The 20,943-nt window shown below is 42.3% G+C and overlaps 1 protein-coding gene across 6 annotated transcripts in view; it reads left to right on the top strand.

Moving 5' to 3' along the window:
- Nucleotides 1–20,943, top strand: part of nphp3 (nephronophthisis 3) — a 160,026-nt gene that overhangs the window by 64,509 nt on the left and 74,574 nt on the right. For all 6 annotated transcript variants that reach the window (XM_073073004.1, XM_073073002.1, XM_073073003.1 and 3 more), the window contains 4 exons: nucleotides 6,276–6,379; nucleotides 7,574–7,688; nucleotides 9,829–9,972; nucleotides 12,493–12,590. In XM_073073004.1, coding sequence (XP_072929105.1) covers nucleotides 6,276–6,379; nucleotides 7,574–7,688; nucleotides 9,829–9,972; nucleotides 12,493–12,590 — 461 coding nt within the window. The remainder of the gene's footprint in view (nucleotides 1–6,275; nucleotides 6,380–7,573; nucleotides 7,689–9,828; nucleotides 9,973–12,492; nucleotides 12,591–20,943) is intronic.

The following is a 20,943-nucleotide window of genomic DNA, read 5'->3' as shown; positions in this document are numbered from 1 at the left end:
TTCAAAACTACGCACAAAATACTGGAGAAAACAACATACAAATGCCTAGGAAATGGGACAGGGCAAGCAGCTGTCAGAAGTTTGTTTAGGGGAACATTTTGTATTCAGTGACCATGATGCCATTAGTTTCAAAGTAAATATACAAAATGGTAGGTCTGATCTGCAGATTGAAATTCTAAATTGGAGAAAGGCCAATTTTGATGGTCTCAGAAAGGATCTGGTAAGTGTGGATTAGGACAGGCAAAGGTGCACTTGGTAAGTGGGAGGCCTTCAAAAGTGAAATTTTGAGAGTACAAAGATTGTATGTGATTTTCAGAATAAAAGTTGAAGTAATAAGTGTAGGGAACCTTGGTTTTCAAGAGCTATTGAGGCCCTGGTTAAGAGGTGCATAGCAGGTGTAGGCAGGCAGGAACAAATGTGGTGCTTATGGAATATAAGAAATGTAAAAGAACACTTGAAGAAATCAGAAAGGCTAAAAGGCATGAGTTTGTCTAGCAGACAATGTGAAGGAGAACTCTAAGGGATTCTACAGATATGTTAACAGCAACAGGCTTGCAAAAGACACAGTTGGTTCTCTGGAAGATTAGAATGGTAATCCATGTATGGAGCCAAAACAGATGGAGGATATATTAAGTGAATTCTTTGCATCTGTATTTACTCAGAAAATGGACGCAGAGTCTATTGAAGTGAGAGGCAGAGCAGCATCAACTTCATTACAGATTACAGAGGAGGAAGTGTTTGCTACCCTGAGGCAAATCAGAGTGGATAAATCCCCAGGGCCTGACAAATTGATACTATGGGACGTGTGCAGAAAATGCTGGGGCCCTAACAGAGATATTTAAGTTACTGGAAGGTATTCTAAGGGGCTGGATATATAAATATTTGGATAGACAAAGGCATGGCTTTGTGCGTGGTAGATTATGTCTAACCAATCTTACAGAGCTTTTGAGGAAGTTACCAGGAAAGTCAATGAAGACAAGGCAATGGATGTTGTCCTGCATAGGTCAAGAAGGTTCAGTCGCTCAGCATTCAGTATGAACTGGTAAATTGGATGAGGCACTACCTTTGTGGGAGAAGTCAGAGAGTGGTACTAGATTGTATCCTCTCTGCCTGTGACTAGTGGCATGCCACAGGGACTGGTACTGGATCCTTTGTTGTTTGTCATCTATATCAATGATCTGTATGATAATGTGCTTAACTGGATCAGCAAATTAGCGGATGACATCAAGATTAGGGGTGTAGTGAACAGTGAGGAAGGCAATCATGGCTTGCAGAGGAATCTGCATCACCTGGAAAAATGGGCTGAAACAGGGCAGATGGAATTTAACGCAGACAAGTGCAAGGTTTTGTACTTCGGTAGGATCAGCCGAGGTAGGTCTTACACAGTGAACAGTAGGCCACTGAGGAATGCAGTAGAACAAAGTGATCTGGGAATACAGGTCCATAATTTGTTGAAAGTGGAATCACCATTAGATAGAGCTCATAAGTGTGGGTTGTAAAGAAAGCTTTTGGCACATCGGCCTTCATAAGTCAATCCATTGAGAGTAGGGGAGATTCAAACAAGAGGACATGAGTTGAGAGGGGGCAAAATTTAAGGGTTAACATGAGGGACAATTTCTTTACTCAGAGAGTGGTAGCTGTGTGGAATGAGCTTCCAGTAGAAGTGGTAGAGGCAGGTTCAGTATTGTCATTTAAAGTAAAATTGGATTGGTATATGGACAGGACAGGAATGGAGGATTATGGGCTGAGTGCGGGTCAGTGGGATTAGGTAAGAGTAAGCGTTCGGCATGGACTAGAAGGGCTGAGATGACCTGTTTCCGTGCTGTAATTGTTATATGGTTATATGGTATTGAGTACAGAAGATGGGATGTTATGTTGAAGGTGTACAAAATGTTGGTGAGGCCCAATTTGGAGTATTATGTGCAGTTTTGTCACCTACCTTCAGGAAAGATGTAAACAAGGTTGGAAGAGTACAGAGAAAATTTATAAGGATGTTGCCGGATCTGGAGGACCTGAATGTAAGGAAAGATCAAATAGATTGTATTCTTTAGAACGTAGAAGATTTGAAAGAGGTATTCAAAATTATGAGGGGGATAGATAGATACTTTATTGATCCCAAAAGAAATCACAGTGTCATGGTAGCATTACAAGTGTACAAATATTAGAAGAAAAGTAGAAATAAAAAATAAGTTACCACAAACAGTCTAACAGAGGGGTCATCACTTTCCTGGCTATAGGTTGACTTGTTATAGAGCCTAATGGCCAAGGGTAAGAATGACCTCATATAGCACTCTCTGGAGCAGTGCTGTTTTCTTGGTCTATTACTCAAATTACAAGGTGGCATGAACTAGTTAAGAAACGTCCAGAATTATCAGTATTTTCTGTAGGGTCCTTTGTTCTACCACAGCCTCTTGTGTGTCCAATTTGACTCCGATAGTAGAGCCAGCCTTTCTAATCAGTTTATTGAGCCCATTGGTATTACCCATGTTGATGCCATTGCCCCAGTACACCATCGCATAGGTTGTACTGGTGACAACAGACTGCTAGAACGTGAAGGAGAGGCCTGCATACTCCAGAGGACCTCAGTTTCCTCAGGAAGTAGAGGCAACTCTGGCCTTTCTTATACACAGCCTCTGTGTTGGTGCTCCACTCGTCTGTTATCCAGGTGCACCCCCAGGTAATTTGTAAGGTTCATCACATCCACGCCTTCACCATCAATGGTAACAGAAGCAGTGCAGGCTTAGGGTAAATGCAAGAAGGCTTTTTCTACTGAGGTTGGGTGGGACTGTGACTAGAGATCATGGGCTAAGGGTGAAAGGTGAAATGTTTAAGGGGAACATGAGTGGAAACTTCTTCAGAGGGTCATGAGAGTGTGAAATGAGCACAAGTGGTGCATGCAAGCTTGATTTCAATGTTTATGGGAATTTTGTGAAATGCCGTGGTGAAGATTTTTACTGCTATGCTATAGTATTTCACTTAGCAGTTCTGTAAGACCAGTCTGTTCTGCTTTCAGCCTGTTTGGGTTTGAGCTGAGATGAGGGGCTTTGTTGTTCAACCTAGGAATGTGTCAGCCAGTCACGATGGTGGAATTGGGAGAAGGTTTGAGAGAACGCTGGGTAGAGAGGTTTTTGTGAGAGACACTGGTGTGGGTGATGGTCTTTTTGGTGGGAGCTGGGAACAGACAGGAGGGAAGATGGCTGAGGATGCCATCTCCTTAGCACAAGGTGCTTCATGCAGATAAATGGCTTCAAGTAGGAAAGACCAATTCAAGAGGGATTTCAAATGACATTTGGAAGGTGGTGTGTGCTTTCACGCAGACCGAGGGACCAGTGAGTGAGTTAACGACAACTGCAAGATGAGTTCCAACTTGTGTGCACCTTTGACTGTTTAGTTGTGATGGACCCTTTTGTCTTTTTCTTTCTTTTCTTTAATAACTGTCTGGTTAAGTTAATATTCTTAAATATACTTCCTTTATAATTGCATGCAGTGTACGGTCTGTTATTTCTTGCCAATGGCAATTGCAGGGGGCAGTAAATTACACAGCTTTCGCACAAACCGGTGTTTGGATGTGCGAGACATGCCAATCTCATGGGTTTGACGGGACCAAAGTTGTATTGCCTTAGATGTACAGAGCCTGAGAAAAGATGGTTTCCTCGACACAGAGTTCAGTGGCTGTTAGTAAGGGGCTAACGAGCTATATTTCCAGAGACATCCAGTAAAAAGGGGGTTCATTTGGATTGGTACTTGGATAATAGGGGTATGGAGGGTTATGGTCCTGGTTCAGGTCGATGAGAGTAGGCAGTTTAAATGGTTTCTGCGTGGACTAGATGGGCCAACAGCCTGTTTCTGTAATGTACTTCTCTGACTCTATGAACTCTGCAGATCAGGCAGCATCTATAGAACTGAATAAGCAGGTGGCGTTTTGGGCCAAGACCCTTCTTCAGAATATACAGAAACTTGAAATCCCATATCTCCATGTTCAAGGGCAGCTTCAACGCTGCTGTTGTAAGACTATTGAAAGGTCTTCTACTGTAATAAGATGGACGTTGATTGTTTGCACTGCATTTTCTCTGTAACACCTTATTCTGCACTCTGTTATTGTTCATTGTTTTAATGGATTGATCTGTATGCACAGTATGCAAGACAGTGTTTTCATTAGATTTCAGTACATGACAATAATACAAATATAATTTTTTTTCTGACCAGAACCTCAATATCCCTCTTGAACCTGGGTTCCCTAATTCTTTTGGCCTTGCCCTTCACTCCAACTTGCTGACCATTAACTCTCCCTACCTGCCTTTTAAAAAAAAAGTGGCCCACTTGATAGATGTCCTTTTACTGCAACAAGCCTCTCACAATCAACCTTTGCATGTTGCTGTCTTTTGGCTTCAAAGTTGGTCTAGCCCCAGTATTGACTTTGTCTTCCACTCTGAATGTTCTGAAATCATTCTCATTCCCAATTGTGAACAGCTGGCATCTGTTCTGTGTTAATTTTTTAATTGTTTGCCATCATTTTGATCATCCAGGAAGCTTTGGATTTAATTTGCCTGTCCTCCTCCATTAGAATATTCATGAAGCATTTTGTATATTAGCACTGTAAGCCTCTTTTTAATCTTCCTGTGCTCTCTCTGTTCAGATCTAAATCTCTGATTCTTTTACAGTGCATCCTGATGGCTCTCTCAGCAGTCTCCAAGAACATTGATTGCAGATGTATGGTTCCCACTTGGCCCAAAAATAGTCAGAATGCTCTGCAAATCAGAAGTCTGTTTACCACACATTCTTTTACATTATTCTTTTTTGTATTCTCCAACATATGGCATTGGGAATAATCTAGACTTCCTTATCTCCTTATCTATTCCATTGGTGCCAATATACAGTATATCCCAATGTTGGACTCATCCCCATCTCCCAGAGAATGGTTATATAGCCTCCCTGTAATGTTCAACATTTGCTTTAGATCGTCCAACATAGTCCTTTCTTCCAGACTGCATTCCTTCAAGATGTTGGTACTTCCACAAGTTTCGTATTGTTACGTAACCACGGAGTCGTACTGTGGGTGTCACTTTAAAACGCTTGGATGAGGCGGGACTGTGATGACAGTATACCACACTGCGACAGACCGCTGGGACTTTCAGGACTGAGAGAGTGGAAGGTTTGGACTGCGGGCAGGAACAGCTCGCTACGATAAGGGTATAGTCTGATACTTTCCCGTGCCCAAAGGATTAGGTTGATTAATGGCACACAGTGCACATTGGATGTGTGACTGTCACTTCGTATGATCCATATGTGGATTTTGTTGGGAGTATCCTGTGGCAACCACTTTTGTTAACCCTAACCTGGATTCAGGTGTACTATGTGGTAACCACTTGTGCGAAGGGATATTCTGTGACCGTCACCTTGTGGTATTTCTGCGTGGATTTCGGAACGACTCGACGGATAAGATCTTTGGCGACTGTTACTTCGTTTTCCCAGCGTGGGACCTGTGGAATTTTTCGTAATCGCCTCCTTGCTACATTTTAATGTGGATTTACAAATCTCTCCGCTCATTTATACCGTAAATTACTAGACCTTTCTAGTTTGCCATCTTAACACTTTAAGAACTGTTCCTAAGCTTGACAGTTTGGGAGCCACACACACATAACACTGTTAACTTCTGTTTATTTCGTTTAATTTTCTACATTCTTGAGTAGATACTAATAAAGATATTGGTCTTAACATCAAAACCTGACTCAATTTGCGATCTATTACTGCTGTTACTTAACAGTATATGGGGTAGCTACACGTGTGGCCTGCACCTCAGAGAATTACATTCCAGTATATGGTTACTGGTACTATTACTTCTATGAAAGTCCTCTTTATTTGTTTGGTTGGGTTTCAATTCTCCAGCTGCTGTAATGGGATTGGATCTTGTCTGCCTGGATTAATAGGTAAGGCAGGACTCAGGTTCAGTAATTTAACAACTAGACAAACATGTTGAAATATTGAAATATAATCCAGTAGAATCTGTGCACAAGTTTTCTTGTTATTTATTGCTTACTTAATATTTACATTTAATTTCATTACTTATTTTCTGTATATTAAATAGAAGTGCAGCTCTTTAGTGAATTTATTTGTAGTGAATGTTTATATTTCATTCATCTGTTCAGCTTGAAGTTTTAATATTACATGTTTTGCATCTGCTGTATATACAAACTTTTATAGTAGTTTTTTATAACTAGATTTGTTAACTGATGTTCTTTCAATGTATTGTAACTTTTTTTGATATCTACCTTTAGTATTTTGAGCGTCTGAATGATCTGGTAACAGCTCCTGCACCTATACCTCCACTTCTTGTATCAGGTGGTCCAGGCTCTGGAAAATCCCTTTTGCTATCTAAATGGTAGGTTCGTACTTCAACACTGTTGTGATATTTTAAATTCTTTTGTATCCTATTACTTATCTGGAGTTCTATATTCAGGCTATTCTGAACTTATTTTACTGAAAGGGTGGAAAGGACCACAGAATTGAAAAGGAAAGTTTTTTATGATTGATTAACTTTTCCTTTAGTTGAGTTGATATATTTTGAAATTCTAGTAGTTCTGAACACAGATGAAAAGAATAAATTAGAAGCATCCATTTTACCAATTGTACAGTTATTCCCTGACTCTCAAAGCCTCACAATAAAAGACATCTCCTGTTTATGTTGTGTTGATAATTATTACATAATTAGGATTGCTATCAGCTGTTATGCCCTTTATTTACAAAATGAAACTTTGAAAGAGACATGATCAGTAGCACAATACAAGTTGATGAGGTGGCAAAAAATCGTATGGCATTTGTATTTATCAGTCAGGCGATTGCTTATCAAAGTTGGGAAATCATGTTGTAGCCAAATAAAATGTTGGTTAATCCATATTTAAAGTGTTGTGTGCAGTTCTGGTTGTTGCATTACAGGATGAAAGTGGAGGTGTTGGAGAGGGTGCAGAATGTTGCCTGGATTAGTGATTTAGCTATAAGGAAATGTTGGAAAAAGTTGGATTTTTTTTTCTCTGTTGGAGGCTGAGGAGCAACCTGATAGAGGTATATAAAATTATAAGAGGCATCTATAGGGTAGTCTTTTCCCCAGGATGGATATGATAAACTCTAGAAGGCATAGGGTTTAAGGTGAGAAGATGAAGTTCTAAAGGAGAATTGTGAGAGTGATCGTTGCCTTGAATATAGGTGGTGGACTCGGACACAATAGCAACATTAAGGTCCATGTTGGGCAGGGGATGGAGCGATTTCAGCCTTGTATAGGCAGATGAAGCATCAGATTTCTGAATGGTCTATGAACCTCACAATTCCTCTTTTGAACTATTTATTTACTTATTCAAACTTACAATAATTTTTGCTGTGTACTGTACTGATATGACAAAACAACACATTTCATCACATATGTCAGTGATAATAAACTTGATTCTGACTAGCTTAAATTGCTATCATGGTTGGCAGTGACATCGTGTATCCAAGTCCCTGTTCCTGTGCAGCATTGTTCTATGTTCTTAATACTGAGCTTCGCATTTTCATTAACTTTTTTCTTGTTTTCTTTTTAAAGGATTGAGCATCAACAAAAACGTTCCCCAAGCACTTTAATTTTGTATCATTTTGTGGGAAGACCTTTATCCACCAGTTCTGAACCGGCATTAATAATTAAAAGACTCACTGTGAAGGTAGAGAATTGAATCCATCTGTAAGACGCTTGAGAAATGGAAGGCAATAATTTTTAATTAAGCAAAATTAGAAAGTACTAGCCATATTTGGGTCTCTGAGCTGAAATGTTATTTTTTTCTCTTCCAGTAGATGTGGTCTGACTTGCTGTGTGTTTCGAATATTGTGTTTTTGCTTCAGAATTCTAGCATCTACAATATCTTTTTATTTTCAATCATTTCTAATTGTAATTGGGTTTGATAGTGATTTCCAATTGATCAGAATTACTTCCTTTAACATTGATCTCCAGAGCATTGAGATAAACAAATGTTGTGTTCACCCCTTTAAAAAGATTCATTATAAATGTGCCTCTCAGTCACTAGTATATCTTATGTAGAGATGCTCCCTGTTTATTACTGGTTTCTGAAAATAATGTCAGCTTTGTGTTGTTTTGAGAACTCGCCTTTGATTGTGACCACAGCAATATTTGTCACCAGCAAAAATGAAAGAGAAAATGTTACAACAGAAATAGGAAACTATTAATGTTGCATCATGTTTCCCATACTACTGTAGCATTTTTACATTGAATCTTGAAAATGACATGACACAGGATGCCATTCAGCCCATTTTGGTTGAAAAAGAGATGCCCAGACTAATTCCTCCTTCCATAGTGCTGCAGGTCTTAGCTTCCTAAATAGGCATACAAATACTTCCTAAAAGTGCTGAGGGTTTCTGCCTGCACTATCGTTTCATGCAGCAAGTTACACACCCTTTCATTTCTCCTGAGTTGAACATTTTTCCTCAGCTTTCCACGAAACCTTCCACCATCTTGCATTTATGCTCTCATTTTTGCGATCACTGTGAAGTATTTGTATGGAAGCTGCTATCTTCACCTTCATTTGTCTGCATAGTTTTCTCTGGCCCAGAGATTTCCCATTGTTGACCAGCTCAAAAGTGAGCCGACTTCAACGCATCCAACGGGAAATGAGAGGTATTCACATCCAGGCAATCTGTCCCAGCAATGACCATGCATAGCGACAGGTACATAAAAAGGACCTGAAGGATCAATAGGGACCCGAGTCACCCCAACCATGAACTGCTCCAGTTGCTACCATCCGGGAAATGGTAGTGGAGCATTAAAGCCAGGACCAACAGGCTTCGGGACAGCTTTTTCCACCAGGTCATCAGACTGATTAATTCATGCTGATACAGTTGTATTTCTAAGCTATATTGACTATTCTGTTGTACATACTATTTATTACAAATTACTATAAATGGCACATTGCACATTTATATATAACATAAAGATTTAACGTAAAGATACGTAACGTAAAGATTTCTACTCCTTGTGTATGTGAAGGATGTAAGACATAAAGTCAATTGAGTTCAATTCTGTGCAGCCCTGAGCTTCCTATCTCAGCTCTCAGCAGTTGTTCTGCTTAAACTGGTCTGCTGAACATTAGTTTCACAGACAGCCTCTTCACACTGAGCAGTGGGGCATTCATGGCTTGATCATGCCAAGTTCCCTGTAGCACTGTCTGTATTGTATATACTAGCGCCCCCCCCCCCCCCCCCCCACTTTAAGCTCTGAGTTCAGTTATACTCTTGTTCCTGGGAACATTTCCTAAGAAAAATAATTATGATATTCATGGACAGATTTCTCATGATTGTTTTTATTTTGTCACATGTGGGAGGCCATTTGGCCCATTGAGTCTGTGCTGGTTTTCCAAGTGATGCCAGTGATCTGATTCACAAATCCTGCTCTCCCCTACCTGATTCTCTGCAACCTTTTTGCTTTCACGCATCCATCATTTTGACCCTGATACTCTACCACCAACTTAGACTATTGTACAATAACCAATGAACTTCTCAACCCGAATGTCTTAGAGGTGTGGGAGGAAATGTACGTAGTCACAGAGGGAATGTGCAGACTCCATGCAGTGTCTAAGGGCAGCATTGTATCCCTGAGCCTCAGGCCGTGTGAGACAGCAGTGTTTTCTGCACTATCTGCTCTTGCTTGTTGGAAGAGCATTGTTGAATTGTATGCTGCTGGTTTTTTAGTAATTGGTTGATGAGAAGCGGTATGTTGGATGTACAGTTTCCAAGCTGCATCAGTCATGCTACATTTGCTCCTTAATAATGCATTTTATCATTCATTTCCAGTTGTTGCAGCATTCCTGGTCCACCTCTACCCTTACACTGGATCCAAGTAAGTTACTGGAAGAGTTTCCTCGATGGTTGGAAAAATTATCTGCTCGCCACCAAGGCAGTATCATCATTATCATAGACTCCATTGACCAGATCGAGGTATGAATGAAACCAGAGGGCCACAATAATTTTGACAATGAATGTAGGTTAAAAAAAATGCGGATGTTGGATATCTGAAACAAAAGTGCAAAATGCTGGAAAAACTCAGCAAGTCTGGTGGCATGTAGAAAGAGGAAAAGTCAACATACTGTTTTGCTACCCTTCAGAACAGTGAAAGAGAGGGATGTTAGAATCAGAATCAGTTTATTATCACTGTCATGAAATATGTTGATAGTTTTCAGTAGGAGTAAAGCTACAGTAGGTACAGTATGTGTAGGTCAAATGTGATGGGATAACTCAAAATGGCTTAACAATAAAAGTTACCAGAACATTAACCTCATGGTCTGTGTAAAAAGTTGTTATAGTAAGGTGGCGGGACCTCGCCAGCAGGATAGGAAAGAGAAGTAGTTAATGTTCCAGATGAGGGACCCCTAAGAGCTGAGAAAGAGAAACCTGTTAATAGGTTGTAGCAAAGGTGAGGGAGAGCACTGAGTAGAACAAAGGGAATTTTTGACTGATTGGGATAACTTTCCTATGTTTCTGTGGTTAATGTTGTTCTGGTACACTAAGGCACGCCCAACAGTGTAAAAGTAAAATGATGGCAAGTAGAAAGGATCTTTAAAGGGCAGAAACAAAGAGCATGTTGTCTAAAATTGAAAAATTTAATATTGTGTCTCGAAGGCTACAGTATGCCCTGAGAGGAGATGAGACATATTTTCTCGAGCTTTTGTTGAGTCTCTGAACAGTGCAGGAGGCCACACACAGATAGATCAGAGTAGAAATCGCAGCTGCTGAAGCACAAGATCACTCTAGCAGACTTTGTATAGTTACTTCACAAGTTGCATTTGGTTACTTCAATGAAAAAGAGAACACATTGTGGACACCAAATGCAGAACACTAGCTAAGAAGAACGCTGTCTCTGGAAAGTGAGAAGGAAAGTGGTTAAAGAACAGGTTTTGCACTTTCTGTATTTGCATAGGAAAATCACATCCAGGAGTGGTATGTGGGGGTGTAACAGCAGGCTAAGGAATTGCAAACGGAGCGATCGCTTCAGAAAATTGGGAGGGGAGAGTGGCTGTTGGTGGTTTCTTGGAGCTGGCAGTAATTATGAAAGATGATCTATTGATTGCAGGGGCTAGTGGATTGGAAATGAAAGACTTGGTATATTATTCTTGTTCTGTCCAACAGGGAGAAGGGGGTTACAGCAAGGTTGTGGGAAATAGCTGAGATGTGCTCAAGGGCTCTGTCCACTGTAGACATACAGCATTGGAATAGGTCCTTTGCTCCACCGAACGTGATGCAAAATTAAACTAAATACCATCTGTCTGTATATCCATATCCCTGAACATTCATGTGTTTATCTAACAGCTTCTTCAGAACCACTATAGTATCATCTTCCTTCACTTCCCCCCAGCAACCCATTCTAGGCACTCTGTTTGAAAAAGGAAGCTTGTCTTGCACATATGCTTTAAACTTTCCCTCCCTTACTTTAAATACATGCCCTCTAGTATGTGAGTGTGAGAGATCTGTCTCTGTCTGATATATATGTTACATATATTCTATACTGGAGTTTCTTTTGTAATATCTTTATATTGGTGCATTTATTACCTTTTAAACCTGTTGTGCAATCTTAATACTAATAATTAACTCCTGAAGTGCCCTTTGGTAATAATGTGATAATTACTAGAGATTGCAATAAAGCTTTACCTCTTCTGCTGTTGTCAGAATTCACCCATTCTAACTTGCCTCACTCGCAGTCCATGCTGTTTATTTCTCTGTCCTTTGTATCTCAACCAACAAATAAACAGTTTGCCTCATCACACACAAAGCTCCCAAAAAAGAAAAAGTGACTTGACTTGATTTGAGATACCCCAATATCTTGCTGGTGTCAGGTCATACATCTTGCAATTTTTCAGCAAAGAATACTAAAGGATAAACCCAAGTAACCAGGCATAATGCCAACAGAGTTTGACACAGGAGCGTGGGTCTGTTTATTTGTGTCCTCTCAGTATGCTGAAAACAAAACATTTCAAGGCTTCACTCAGAGGCTGTTTTTAAACTTCAGATCAATCTGTTTGCAATTTCAAACAGAGTGCATGCCTTAAATTAGATTGAATCATTATCAGTACTGCACAGGCATGAAAATAGAAAAAAACTGGAACTCAGTGGCAGGCAGCGTGTTTGGAGAGAAAAGCAGATATTTCAGCCTGAAGTTCTTTACCAGAAATGGTACAATAAGATGGATTCCTGACCTTACAATTTACTTTATTATTTTACTGTTTGTCTGCACTGTACTTCCTCTGTAACTGTAACGTGATATTCTGTATTTTGTTTAATTGTTTTCGTTTGTACTACCTCAATGCATTGTTATAACAAAGTGATCTGTGTTACAGCTTTTCACTGTACCTCAATACATGTGACAATAATAAGCCAAACTACCAGTTTAATCTAAAGAGATGTGCATGTATTTTGTGACCAATACTTTATATTTGTAGCAACATTGTTTTTCTCTACTTTTAGCAAGCTGAGCGGCATATGAAGTGGTTAATTGATCCATTGCCTGTCAACGTGAGAGTGATTGTTTCTGTAAATGTGGAGACTTGTCCCCAAACCTGGAGGTTAGTAACTGAATGGGTTGTACAGTTCTTGACAGTTTGTTTATATTGACCTTTACAATACATATTCCATTGAAATCTTAATATGAATGCACAGTTTTAATTTTGCCTTCTGCAGCTATTGTTCCAGTAGACTAGCTAATGATTGTACTTATTCATGTGATGGAGGTGAAGAAATATTAAAAGCCCATGGCTGTCCTGAAGAAAAGGAGCAACCTGACTATAATGGTGCAGCAGCCTGGGTTGAATTATAATCTCCAGAGCTGTCTGTGTGGAGTTTGTAAATTCTCCCTTTGACTGTATGGTTTCCCCAGACATTCTGGTTTCTTCCCACAATACAAAGACATACAGGCTGGTAGTTAAATTGTCCCTAGTGTATTGGTGAGAGGTTGAATCTGGCCTGGAGTTAATGTGGGCAGAATGCAATAATTTAGTGTAGGGTGGATATAAAAATGAGTGCTTGCGATTGGTGAAGACTTTGTGCAACAAATGGCCTATTTCTGTGCTGTACCCCTCTGACCCTTTTACTCTTCCAATTGAACTCACAATGAAATAGCAAGAATAGGCCAATAGCCTCAACATTCAATATGATCATAGCTGGTCTCAACTCCTCTTCTTTGCCAATTCCACATAACCTGTAATTCAATGATCATTCAAATTTTTATGTCTTCACCTTAAATTTTGCTACTGGTTTGGGCTCCACTGCCGTTCAAGAGAAGAAATTCCGTGCAGCCCAATTTTAAATAACTGCCAACACGAGTGAATCTGCAGATGCTGGAAATAAATAAAAACACAAAATGCTGGCAGAACTCAGCAGGCCAGACAGCATCTATGGGAGGAGGTAGTGATGACGTTTCGGGCTGAAGCCCTTCATCAGGAGTGAAGTAACATGGGATGGTCGAGGGGGATAAGAAGTAGGGGGAGGGATAAAGTAGAGAGCTAGGAAGTGATAGGCTGGAGGGAAATGGGCTAGGGGGAAGGTGGAGAATTATGGGAAATAAAAGAGAAAGAAAGGTAGGGCTGGGGGGAGATTATAGTGAGGGGGGAGAAAAGAAAAAGAGAACCAGACTAAAATAATAGATAGGGATGGGGGTAAGGGGGGGGGCAGGGTTATCAACGGAGGTCTGTGAGTTGAATGTTCATGCCGGCAGGTAGGAGGCTACCTCGGCGGGAGATAAGGTATTGCTCCATCGACCTGCGTGTGGCCTCATCTTGATGGTAGAGGCGGCCATGGACAGGCATGTCGGAGTGGGAGTGGTCTGTGGAATTGAAGTGTGTGGCCACAGGGAGATCCCGCCACTGCTGGAGGACTGAGCGCCGGTTTTCAGCGAAACGGTCTCCCAATTTGCGGCGGGTCTTCCCTTCATCCACTATCAACTCTGCCCTCCATCGCATCTCCCGTATTTCACGCACCTCTGCCCTCACCCCATCCCCCCGCCAGCCCACCAGGGATAGAGTCCCCCTGGTCCTCACCTATCACCCTACCAGCCTACAGATCCAACGTATAATCCTCCGTAACTTTGGCCACCTCCTACGTGATCCCACCACCAGCCACATCTTCCCCTCCCCCCCACTCTCGTGTAGGATTGCTCCCTACACGACTCCCTTGTCCATTCATCCCCCCCCATCCCTCCCCACCGACCTCCCTCCGGGCACTCATCCCTGCAAACGGAAGAAGTGCTACACCTGCCCCCACACTTCTTCCCTCACCACCATCCCAGGCCCCAGACAGTCCTTTCAGGTGAGGCACCACTTCACCTGCGAGTCAGCTGGGGTGATATACTGTATCCAGAGCTCCCGATGTGGCCATTTATACATTAGGGAGACCCGCCGCAGACTGGGAGACCGTTTCACCGAACACCGGCGCTCAGACCTCCAACAGTGGTGGGATCTCCCTGTGGCCACACACTTCAATTCCACAGACCACTCCTACTCCGACATGTCTGTCCATGGCCTCCTCTACCGTCAAGATGAGGCCACATGCAGGTCGAAGGAGCAATACCTTATCTCCCGCCTGGGTAGCCTCCTACCTGCCGGCATGAACATCCAACTCACAGACCTCCATTGATACCCCTGCCCCCCCTTACCCCCATCCCTATCTATTATTTTAGTCTGGTTCTCCTTCTCTTTTTTCCCCCCTTACAATAATCTACCCCCCAGCCCTACCTTTCTTTCACTTTTATTTCCCATAATTCTCCACCTTCCCCCTAGCCCATTTCTCTCCAGCCCATCACTTCCTAGCTCTCTACTTTATCCCTCCCCCCACTTCTTATCCCCCCTTGACCATCCCATGTTACTTCACTCCTGATGAAGGGTTTCGGCCTGAAACCTCGTCACTACCTCCTCCATTAGATGCTGTCTGGCCTGCTGAGTTCTGCCAGCATTTTGTGTTTTTATTTAAATAACTGCCCCTTATTTAGCACATTCTTTTGTCAAGTAGTTAATGTGGGAATCTATTTGATTCCCTTTTATTTCTAAAGTTGTGGCCACCAAGTTCTCTTTCCATGCCCTGTATTTTTTTTCTAGCTTAGAACCCATTTGCCGGAGTGTACAGTTTCCTTTCAGTGAAAACCTCCATCTGTGAACATTTGGTGTTCAACTAAGCATGCAGGTCTGGCAGTGGTGGGGAGTATCTGAGGTTGGAGGGGGGTGTTCCACAATCTGTAATGAAGAAGAATGGGAGATAAGGGTGAGCTTTTGTTGTTAAAAATGCATTAGCTTTTCGAGATGTATAGAGATGGGCAAAGAGATGTTTGCGGGTGCTATGGTTGACCACATCTTGTACTTAAGAGAAATCAACATCGAGAAGAGGAGGCAGAATTCCACATTAAGTTAAGTACAGTGAGGTACAGGTACAGGTTTCCCCCACTATTCAAACGTAGAGCGTTCCTATGAAATAGCTGGTGAGCCGGAATGTTGTAAAGTGAAGAAGCAATTACCATGTACAAACGTTTGTATTTATATGGGAAAAATTTGTGAGCATTCGCAGACCCAAAACAATAACCTACCAAATCATGCCAAATAACACATAAAACCTAAAATAACAGTAACATATAGTAAAAGCAGGAATGATCTGATAAATATACAGCCTATATAAAGTGGGAATACTTTTCTGCAATTATTGCAGCACTGTCCACCATAGTGAAAATCTCACGCAAGAACTCTCGGCAGAAAGACTCAGTGCAAACACTCTCAGCAGCACTCACGGCAAAAACTCTTGGCGCAAGCACTCTCGGCAGAAACACACAGTGCAAGCACTCTCAGCAGCACTCACGGCAGAAACACACAGCACAAGCGCTCTCGGCAGAAAGACTCAGTGCAAGCACTCTCGGCAGAAACACACAGTGCAAGCACTCTCAGCAGCACTCACGGCAGAAACACACAGCACAAGCGCTCTCGGCAGAAAGACTCAGTGCAAGCACTCTCGGCAGAAACACTCTTTTCAGTAACCTTTAAGCTATGAAGCTGCCTAATCATACCATGTAACACATAAAAATACACAGCCGATATAAAGTAGAAAGAATGTACGTCCAGTGTAGTTTCACTTACCGGAATCGGGAAGACAGTGAGCACACTGATGATGGTGTGTTAGGCTGAGTTGTCGGAGTTTGGGGTGGTGGGAGGTAGAAGAGACTGGGGTGTCATCTCATCGTCATCTGTTTCCATCAGGGCAGGCAGGTCACCTTCTTCTGTGTCTGTCTGTCCCGATGTCGAAGGTCGAGTTTCATCATCCGCTGCGGCTGATGTGGAAGGCTTGAAAAACGACAGTATGCTTGACTGCTTAGCCTCGTGCATTTTTCTATCATACAGTTCTTTGTAAGCACTCAAGCCATGCTGCAAATATGCCCTAAACCTACGTACCCTTTCAAAATTAAAGTCATACTTTTCTGCAATCATTGCAGCGTTGTCAATCGCAGCGAAAATCTCACGCAATTTCCTCACGTTCAGTTCCTGAACGACTTCACTTTCGGGCTGCGTTCAGCTTCAATTGTTATCCTTTCCTCTTCATCAGCTCCTCATCTGTCAGTTCTTGGTCATGGGATGCCAAAACCTCATCAACATCATCTTCATCAACTTCCACAAACCCTTAGCTAAACTCACTATATCGTTAGTTTGTTCACCACAATCAAAACGCTTAATTATGTCTAGTTTGCTAACGGATGCCCAAAATAAATCGACATAAAGCACGGATGCTCACAGGCACGTGTTTAAGCAATGCCGGCTAGAATGCAGTTCCGGGGGAGGAGCTTGGCTGCTCGGGGCACTCGCTGCCTTTTCCGTAACAGTGAAAACGACTTCTGTTAGCGAAAACAGGTAACTAATGTAGGTCTTTCGTAACAGCGAGGTGTCGTAAAGTGAACGCTCGAAAAACGGGGGACACCTGTACAATGGGAAAAACTTGAAGGATCTTGCACGTATGCTTTTCATTGTACTTGTATTTTACGGAATTTGTGCATGTGGCAATAGACTTGATATAGCATTCTTCAGCATTGTTCCATCCGTTTATGAATTTGATGAAGTCTGAGCTGCTGAAGTGGAAGTTATTTGGGATTTGGACAAAGTTTTTAGGAAGATGGGCACAGAACTTTCGAAGTGATAGACTGTCCAAGGACCTTGGCAAGTAAAGCAAAGACTGATGAAAGTTTTGAGTGGGAGTGATGATGAACTGTAAAGGGGAGAGGCCAGGAGAGATCATCGGAATGATATGGGAACACATGTCTAAAGAAAGCAACGAATTTGGAAAGAGTAAGTCATGAGAGGGGTATAGGGAACATTAGATTTCTGACATTCGTGCTGAAGTAGGTCATAAAATTTTCCGGTGCTAATTACAAAGGATGTGAATTAATGGTGCACAAGTTAAAGTAGAGGTCATTCTGGTTCTGTCTGAAGGGTAGGGCACTCTTGTTCCATGTTGAATAGTCCTCTTATGATCCTTCTGATCTGTACCATTCTTTGTGATGTTACTGTGTACCTACTAAAAGCTGTCAGAATTAATTTCAATGTTTCCTTGTGATTTTAGCAAGGCCCTTCCAAAAGCAGTTTAAATTAAGAACCCTCAGAATGGGGGAGCTTCCAGTGTCATTTTTTCAGATAACCATGGGCCGTAATTTGAAAGCATTGATTCAAAGTTCAAAATATATATTTTTTCGAAGTATATGTACTATATACAACCCTGAGATTCATCCTCTTGCAGGCAGCCACAAAACTAAGAAACACAATAGAATGTTTCTTAATTCTTCAGGACATTTTTTTCTTCAGTGGTTTGATCGAGGCACAACTGCGCAGGTGCATGGATGTCAGTGAGTTAGATCGGAGGGAAGAATTTAAAAAAAGACAACTTTTTAGATCGGGTGTCAGAGTAGGAGGGCTTTGGCTCAATGGGCCTTGGCGATAATGCATGGAGGTGAGGTAAGTTACTTGTGAAGAATAGGAAGTATGTCTATGAGGCAGGTGTTCTGTACTGGGTGCAGGATGTGGGAAGTCCAGGAGACTCCCAGCCTCCCGGCAGGCTACATCTGTGCCAGGTGTGTCGAGCTGCAGCTCCTTACAGACCGGGTTAGGGAAGTGGAGATGCAGCTCAATGGCCTTTGTCTGGTCAGGGAGAGTGAGGAGGTGATAGATAGGAGCTATAGGCAAGTAGTCACACCGTGGCTTTGGGAGACAGATAAGTGGATAGCAGCAGGAGAAGGCAGAGCAAGAGGCGGATACTAGAGAGTACCCCTGTGGCTGTCCCCCTTAATAAGTACTCCTGCTTGAGTACTTTTGGGGGGACGGCCTACCCGGGGGTAGCAACAGTGGTCGTACCTCTGGTACAGAGTCTGGCCCTGTGGCTCAGAAGGGTAGAGAAAGGAAGAGGATGGCAGTAGTGATAGGGGACTCTATAGTTAGGGTGTCAGACAGACGATTCTGTGGATGCAGGAAAGAAACACAAATGGTAGTTTGCCTCCCAGGTGTCAGAGTCCAGGATGTTTCGGATCGTGTCTGCGATATCCTGAAGTAGGAAGGTGAACAGCCAGAGGTCGTGGTACATATTGGTACCAATGACACAGGTAGGAAAAGAGAAGAGGTCCTGAAAACAGACTACAGGGAGTTAGGAAGGAGGCTGAGAAGCTGCACCACAAGTGTAGTAATCCTGGGATTACTGCCTGCGCCACGTGACAGTGAGTATAGGAATAGAGTGAAGTGGAGGTTAAATGCATGGCTGAGGGATTGGAGCAGGGTGCAGGGATTCAGATTTCTGGATCATTGGGACCTCTTGGGGCAGGCGTGACCTGTACATTAAGGATGGGTTGCACTTGAATCCGAAGGGGACCAATATCCTGGCAGGGAAGGTTTGCTAGGGGTATTGGGGAGAGTTTAACCTAGAATTGCTGGGGGTGGGAACCAAACTGAAGAGATTGGGGAAGAGGTGGTTGGCTCAAAAATAGAGAGATCTTGGAGACAGTGTGTGAGGAAGGATAGGCAGGTGACAGGGAAGGGATGCACTCAGACCGATGGTTTGAGATGTGTCTATTTTAATGCAAGGTGTATCATGAAGAAAGCGGATGAGCTTAGAGTGTGGATCAGTACTTGGAGATATGATGTGGTGGCCATTACAGAGACTTGGACGGCTCAGGGGCAGGAATGGTTAATTCGAGTGTCAGGCCTTAGATGTTTCAGAAAGGACAGGGAGGGAGGCAAAAGAGGTGGCGGCGTGGCACTGTTGATCAGAGATAGTGTCACGGCTGCAGAATACAAGGATGTCATGGAGGGATTGTCTACTGAGTCTTTGTGGGTGGAAGTTAGAAACAGGAAGCGGTAAATAACTCTATTGGGTGTTTTTTATAGACCACCCAATAGTAACGGACATCAGGGAGCAGATAGGGAGACAGATTCTGGAGTGGTTCAATAATAACAGGGTTGTCGTGATGGGAGATTTTAATTTCCCCAATATTGATTGACATCCCCCTAGAGCAAGGGGTTTAAATAGGGTGGAGTTGTTAGGTGTGTTCAGGAAGGTTTTCTGACACACTATGTAGATAAGCCTTCAAGAGGAGAGGCTCTACTTGATCTGGTATTGGGAAATGAACCTGGTCAGGTGTCAGGTGTCTCAGTGGGAGAACATTTTGGAGATAGTGATCACAATTCTATCTCCTTTCCCATAGCATTAGAGAGAGATAGGAACAGCCAAATCAGGAAAGCATTAATTGGAGTAAGGGGAAATGTGAAGCTATCAGGCTGGAACTTGGAAGAATAAGTTGGAAACGGATGTTCTCGGGGAAATGTACAGCAGAAATGTGGCAAATGTTATGGGGATATTTGCGTGGAGTTCTGCATAGGTATGTTCCAGTGAGATGGAAAGGATGGTAGAGTACAGGGACCATGGTATACAAAGGCTGTTGTAAATCTAGTCAAGAAGAAAAGATTACGAGAGGTTCAAAAAAACTAGGTAATGATAGAGATCTGGAAAATTATTAGGCTAGCAAGAAGAAGCTTAAGCATGAAATTAGGAGAGCCAGAAGGGGCTATGAGAAGGTCTTGGCGAGCAGGATTAAGGAAAATCCCAAGGCATTCTACAAGTATGTGAAGAGCAAGAAGATAAAACGTGAGAGAATAGGACCAATCAAATGTGACAGTGGAAAAGTGCGTGTGGATCCAGGGGAGATAGCAGAGGTACTTAATGAGTACTCTGCTTCAGTATTCACTATGGGAAAGGATCTTGGCAATTGTAGGGATGGCTTACAGCGGATTGAAAAGCTTGAGTATATAGACATTAAGAAAGAGGATATGCTGGAGCTTTTGGAAAGCATCAAGTTAGATTAGTCACCAGGACTGGACGAGATATACCCCAGGCTACTGTGGGAAATGATGGAGGAGATTGCTGAGCCTCCAGCAATGATCTTTGCATCATCAATGAGGACAGGAGAGGTTCCGGAGGATTGGAGAGTTGCAGATGTTGTTCCTTTATTCAAGAAAGGCAGTAGAGATAGCCCAAGAAATCATAGACCAGTGAATCTTACTTCTGTGGTTGGTAAGTTGATGGAGAAGATCCTGAGAGGGAGGATTTATGAACATTTGGAGAGGTATAATATGATTAGGAATGGTCAGCATGGCTTTGTCAAAGGCAGGTCGTGCCTTACGAGCCTGATTGAATTTTTTGAGGATGTAACTAAACACATTGATGAAGGAAGAGCAGTAGATGTAGTGTATATGGATTTCAGCAAGGCATTTGATAAGGTACCCCATGCAAGGCTTATTGAGAAAGTAAGGAGGCATGGGATCCAAGGGGTCTTGGTTTGTGGATCCAGAATTGGCTTGCCCACAGAAAGCAAAGAGTGATTGTAGACGGGTCATATTCTGTATGGAGGTCGGTCAC

This window comes from Hemitrygon akajei, chromosome 20, assembly GCF_048418815.1.
Source record: "Hemitrygon akajei chromosome 20, sHemAka1.3, whole genome shotgun sequence".
NCBI classification, from domain to species: Eukaryota; Metazoa; Chordata; class Chondrichthyes; order Myliobatiformes; family Dasyatidae; genus Hemitrygon; species Hemitrygon akajei.
This window is presented reverse-complemented; position numbering and strand designations above follow the sequence as displayed.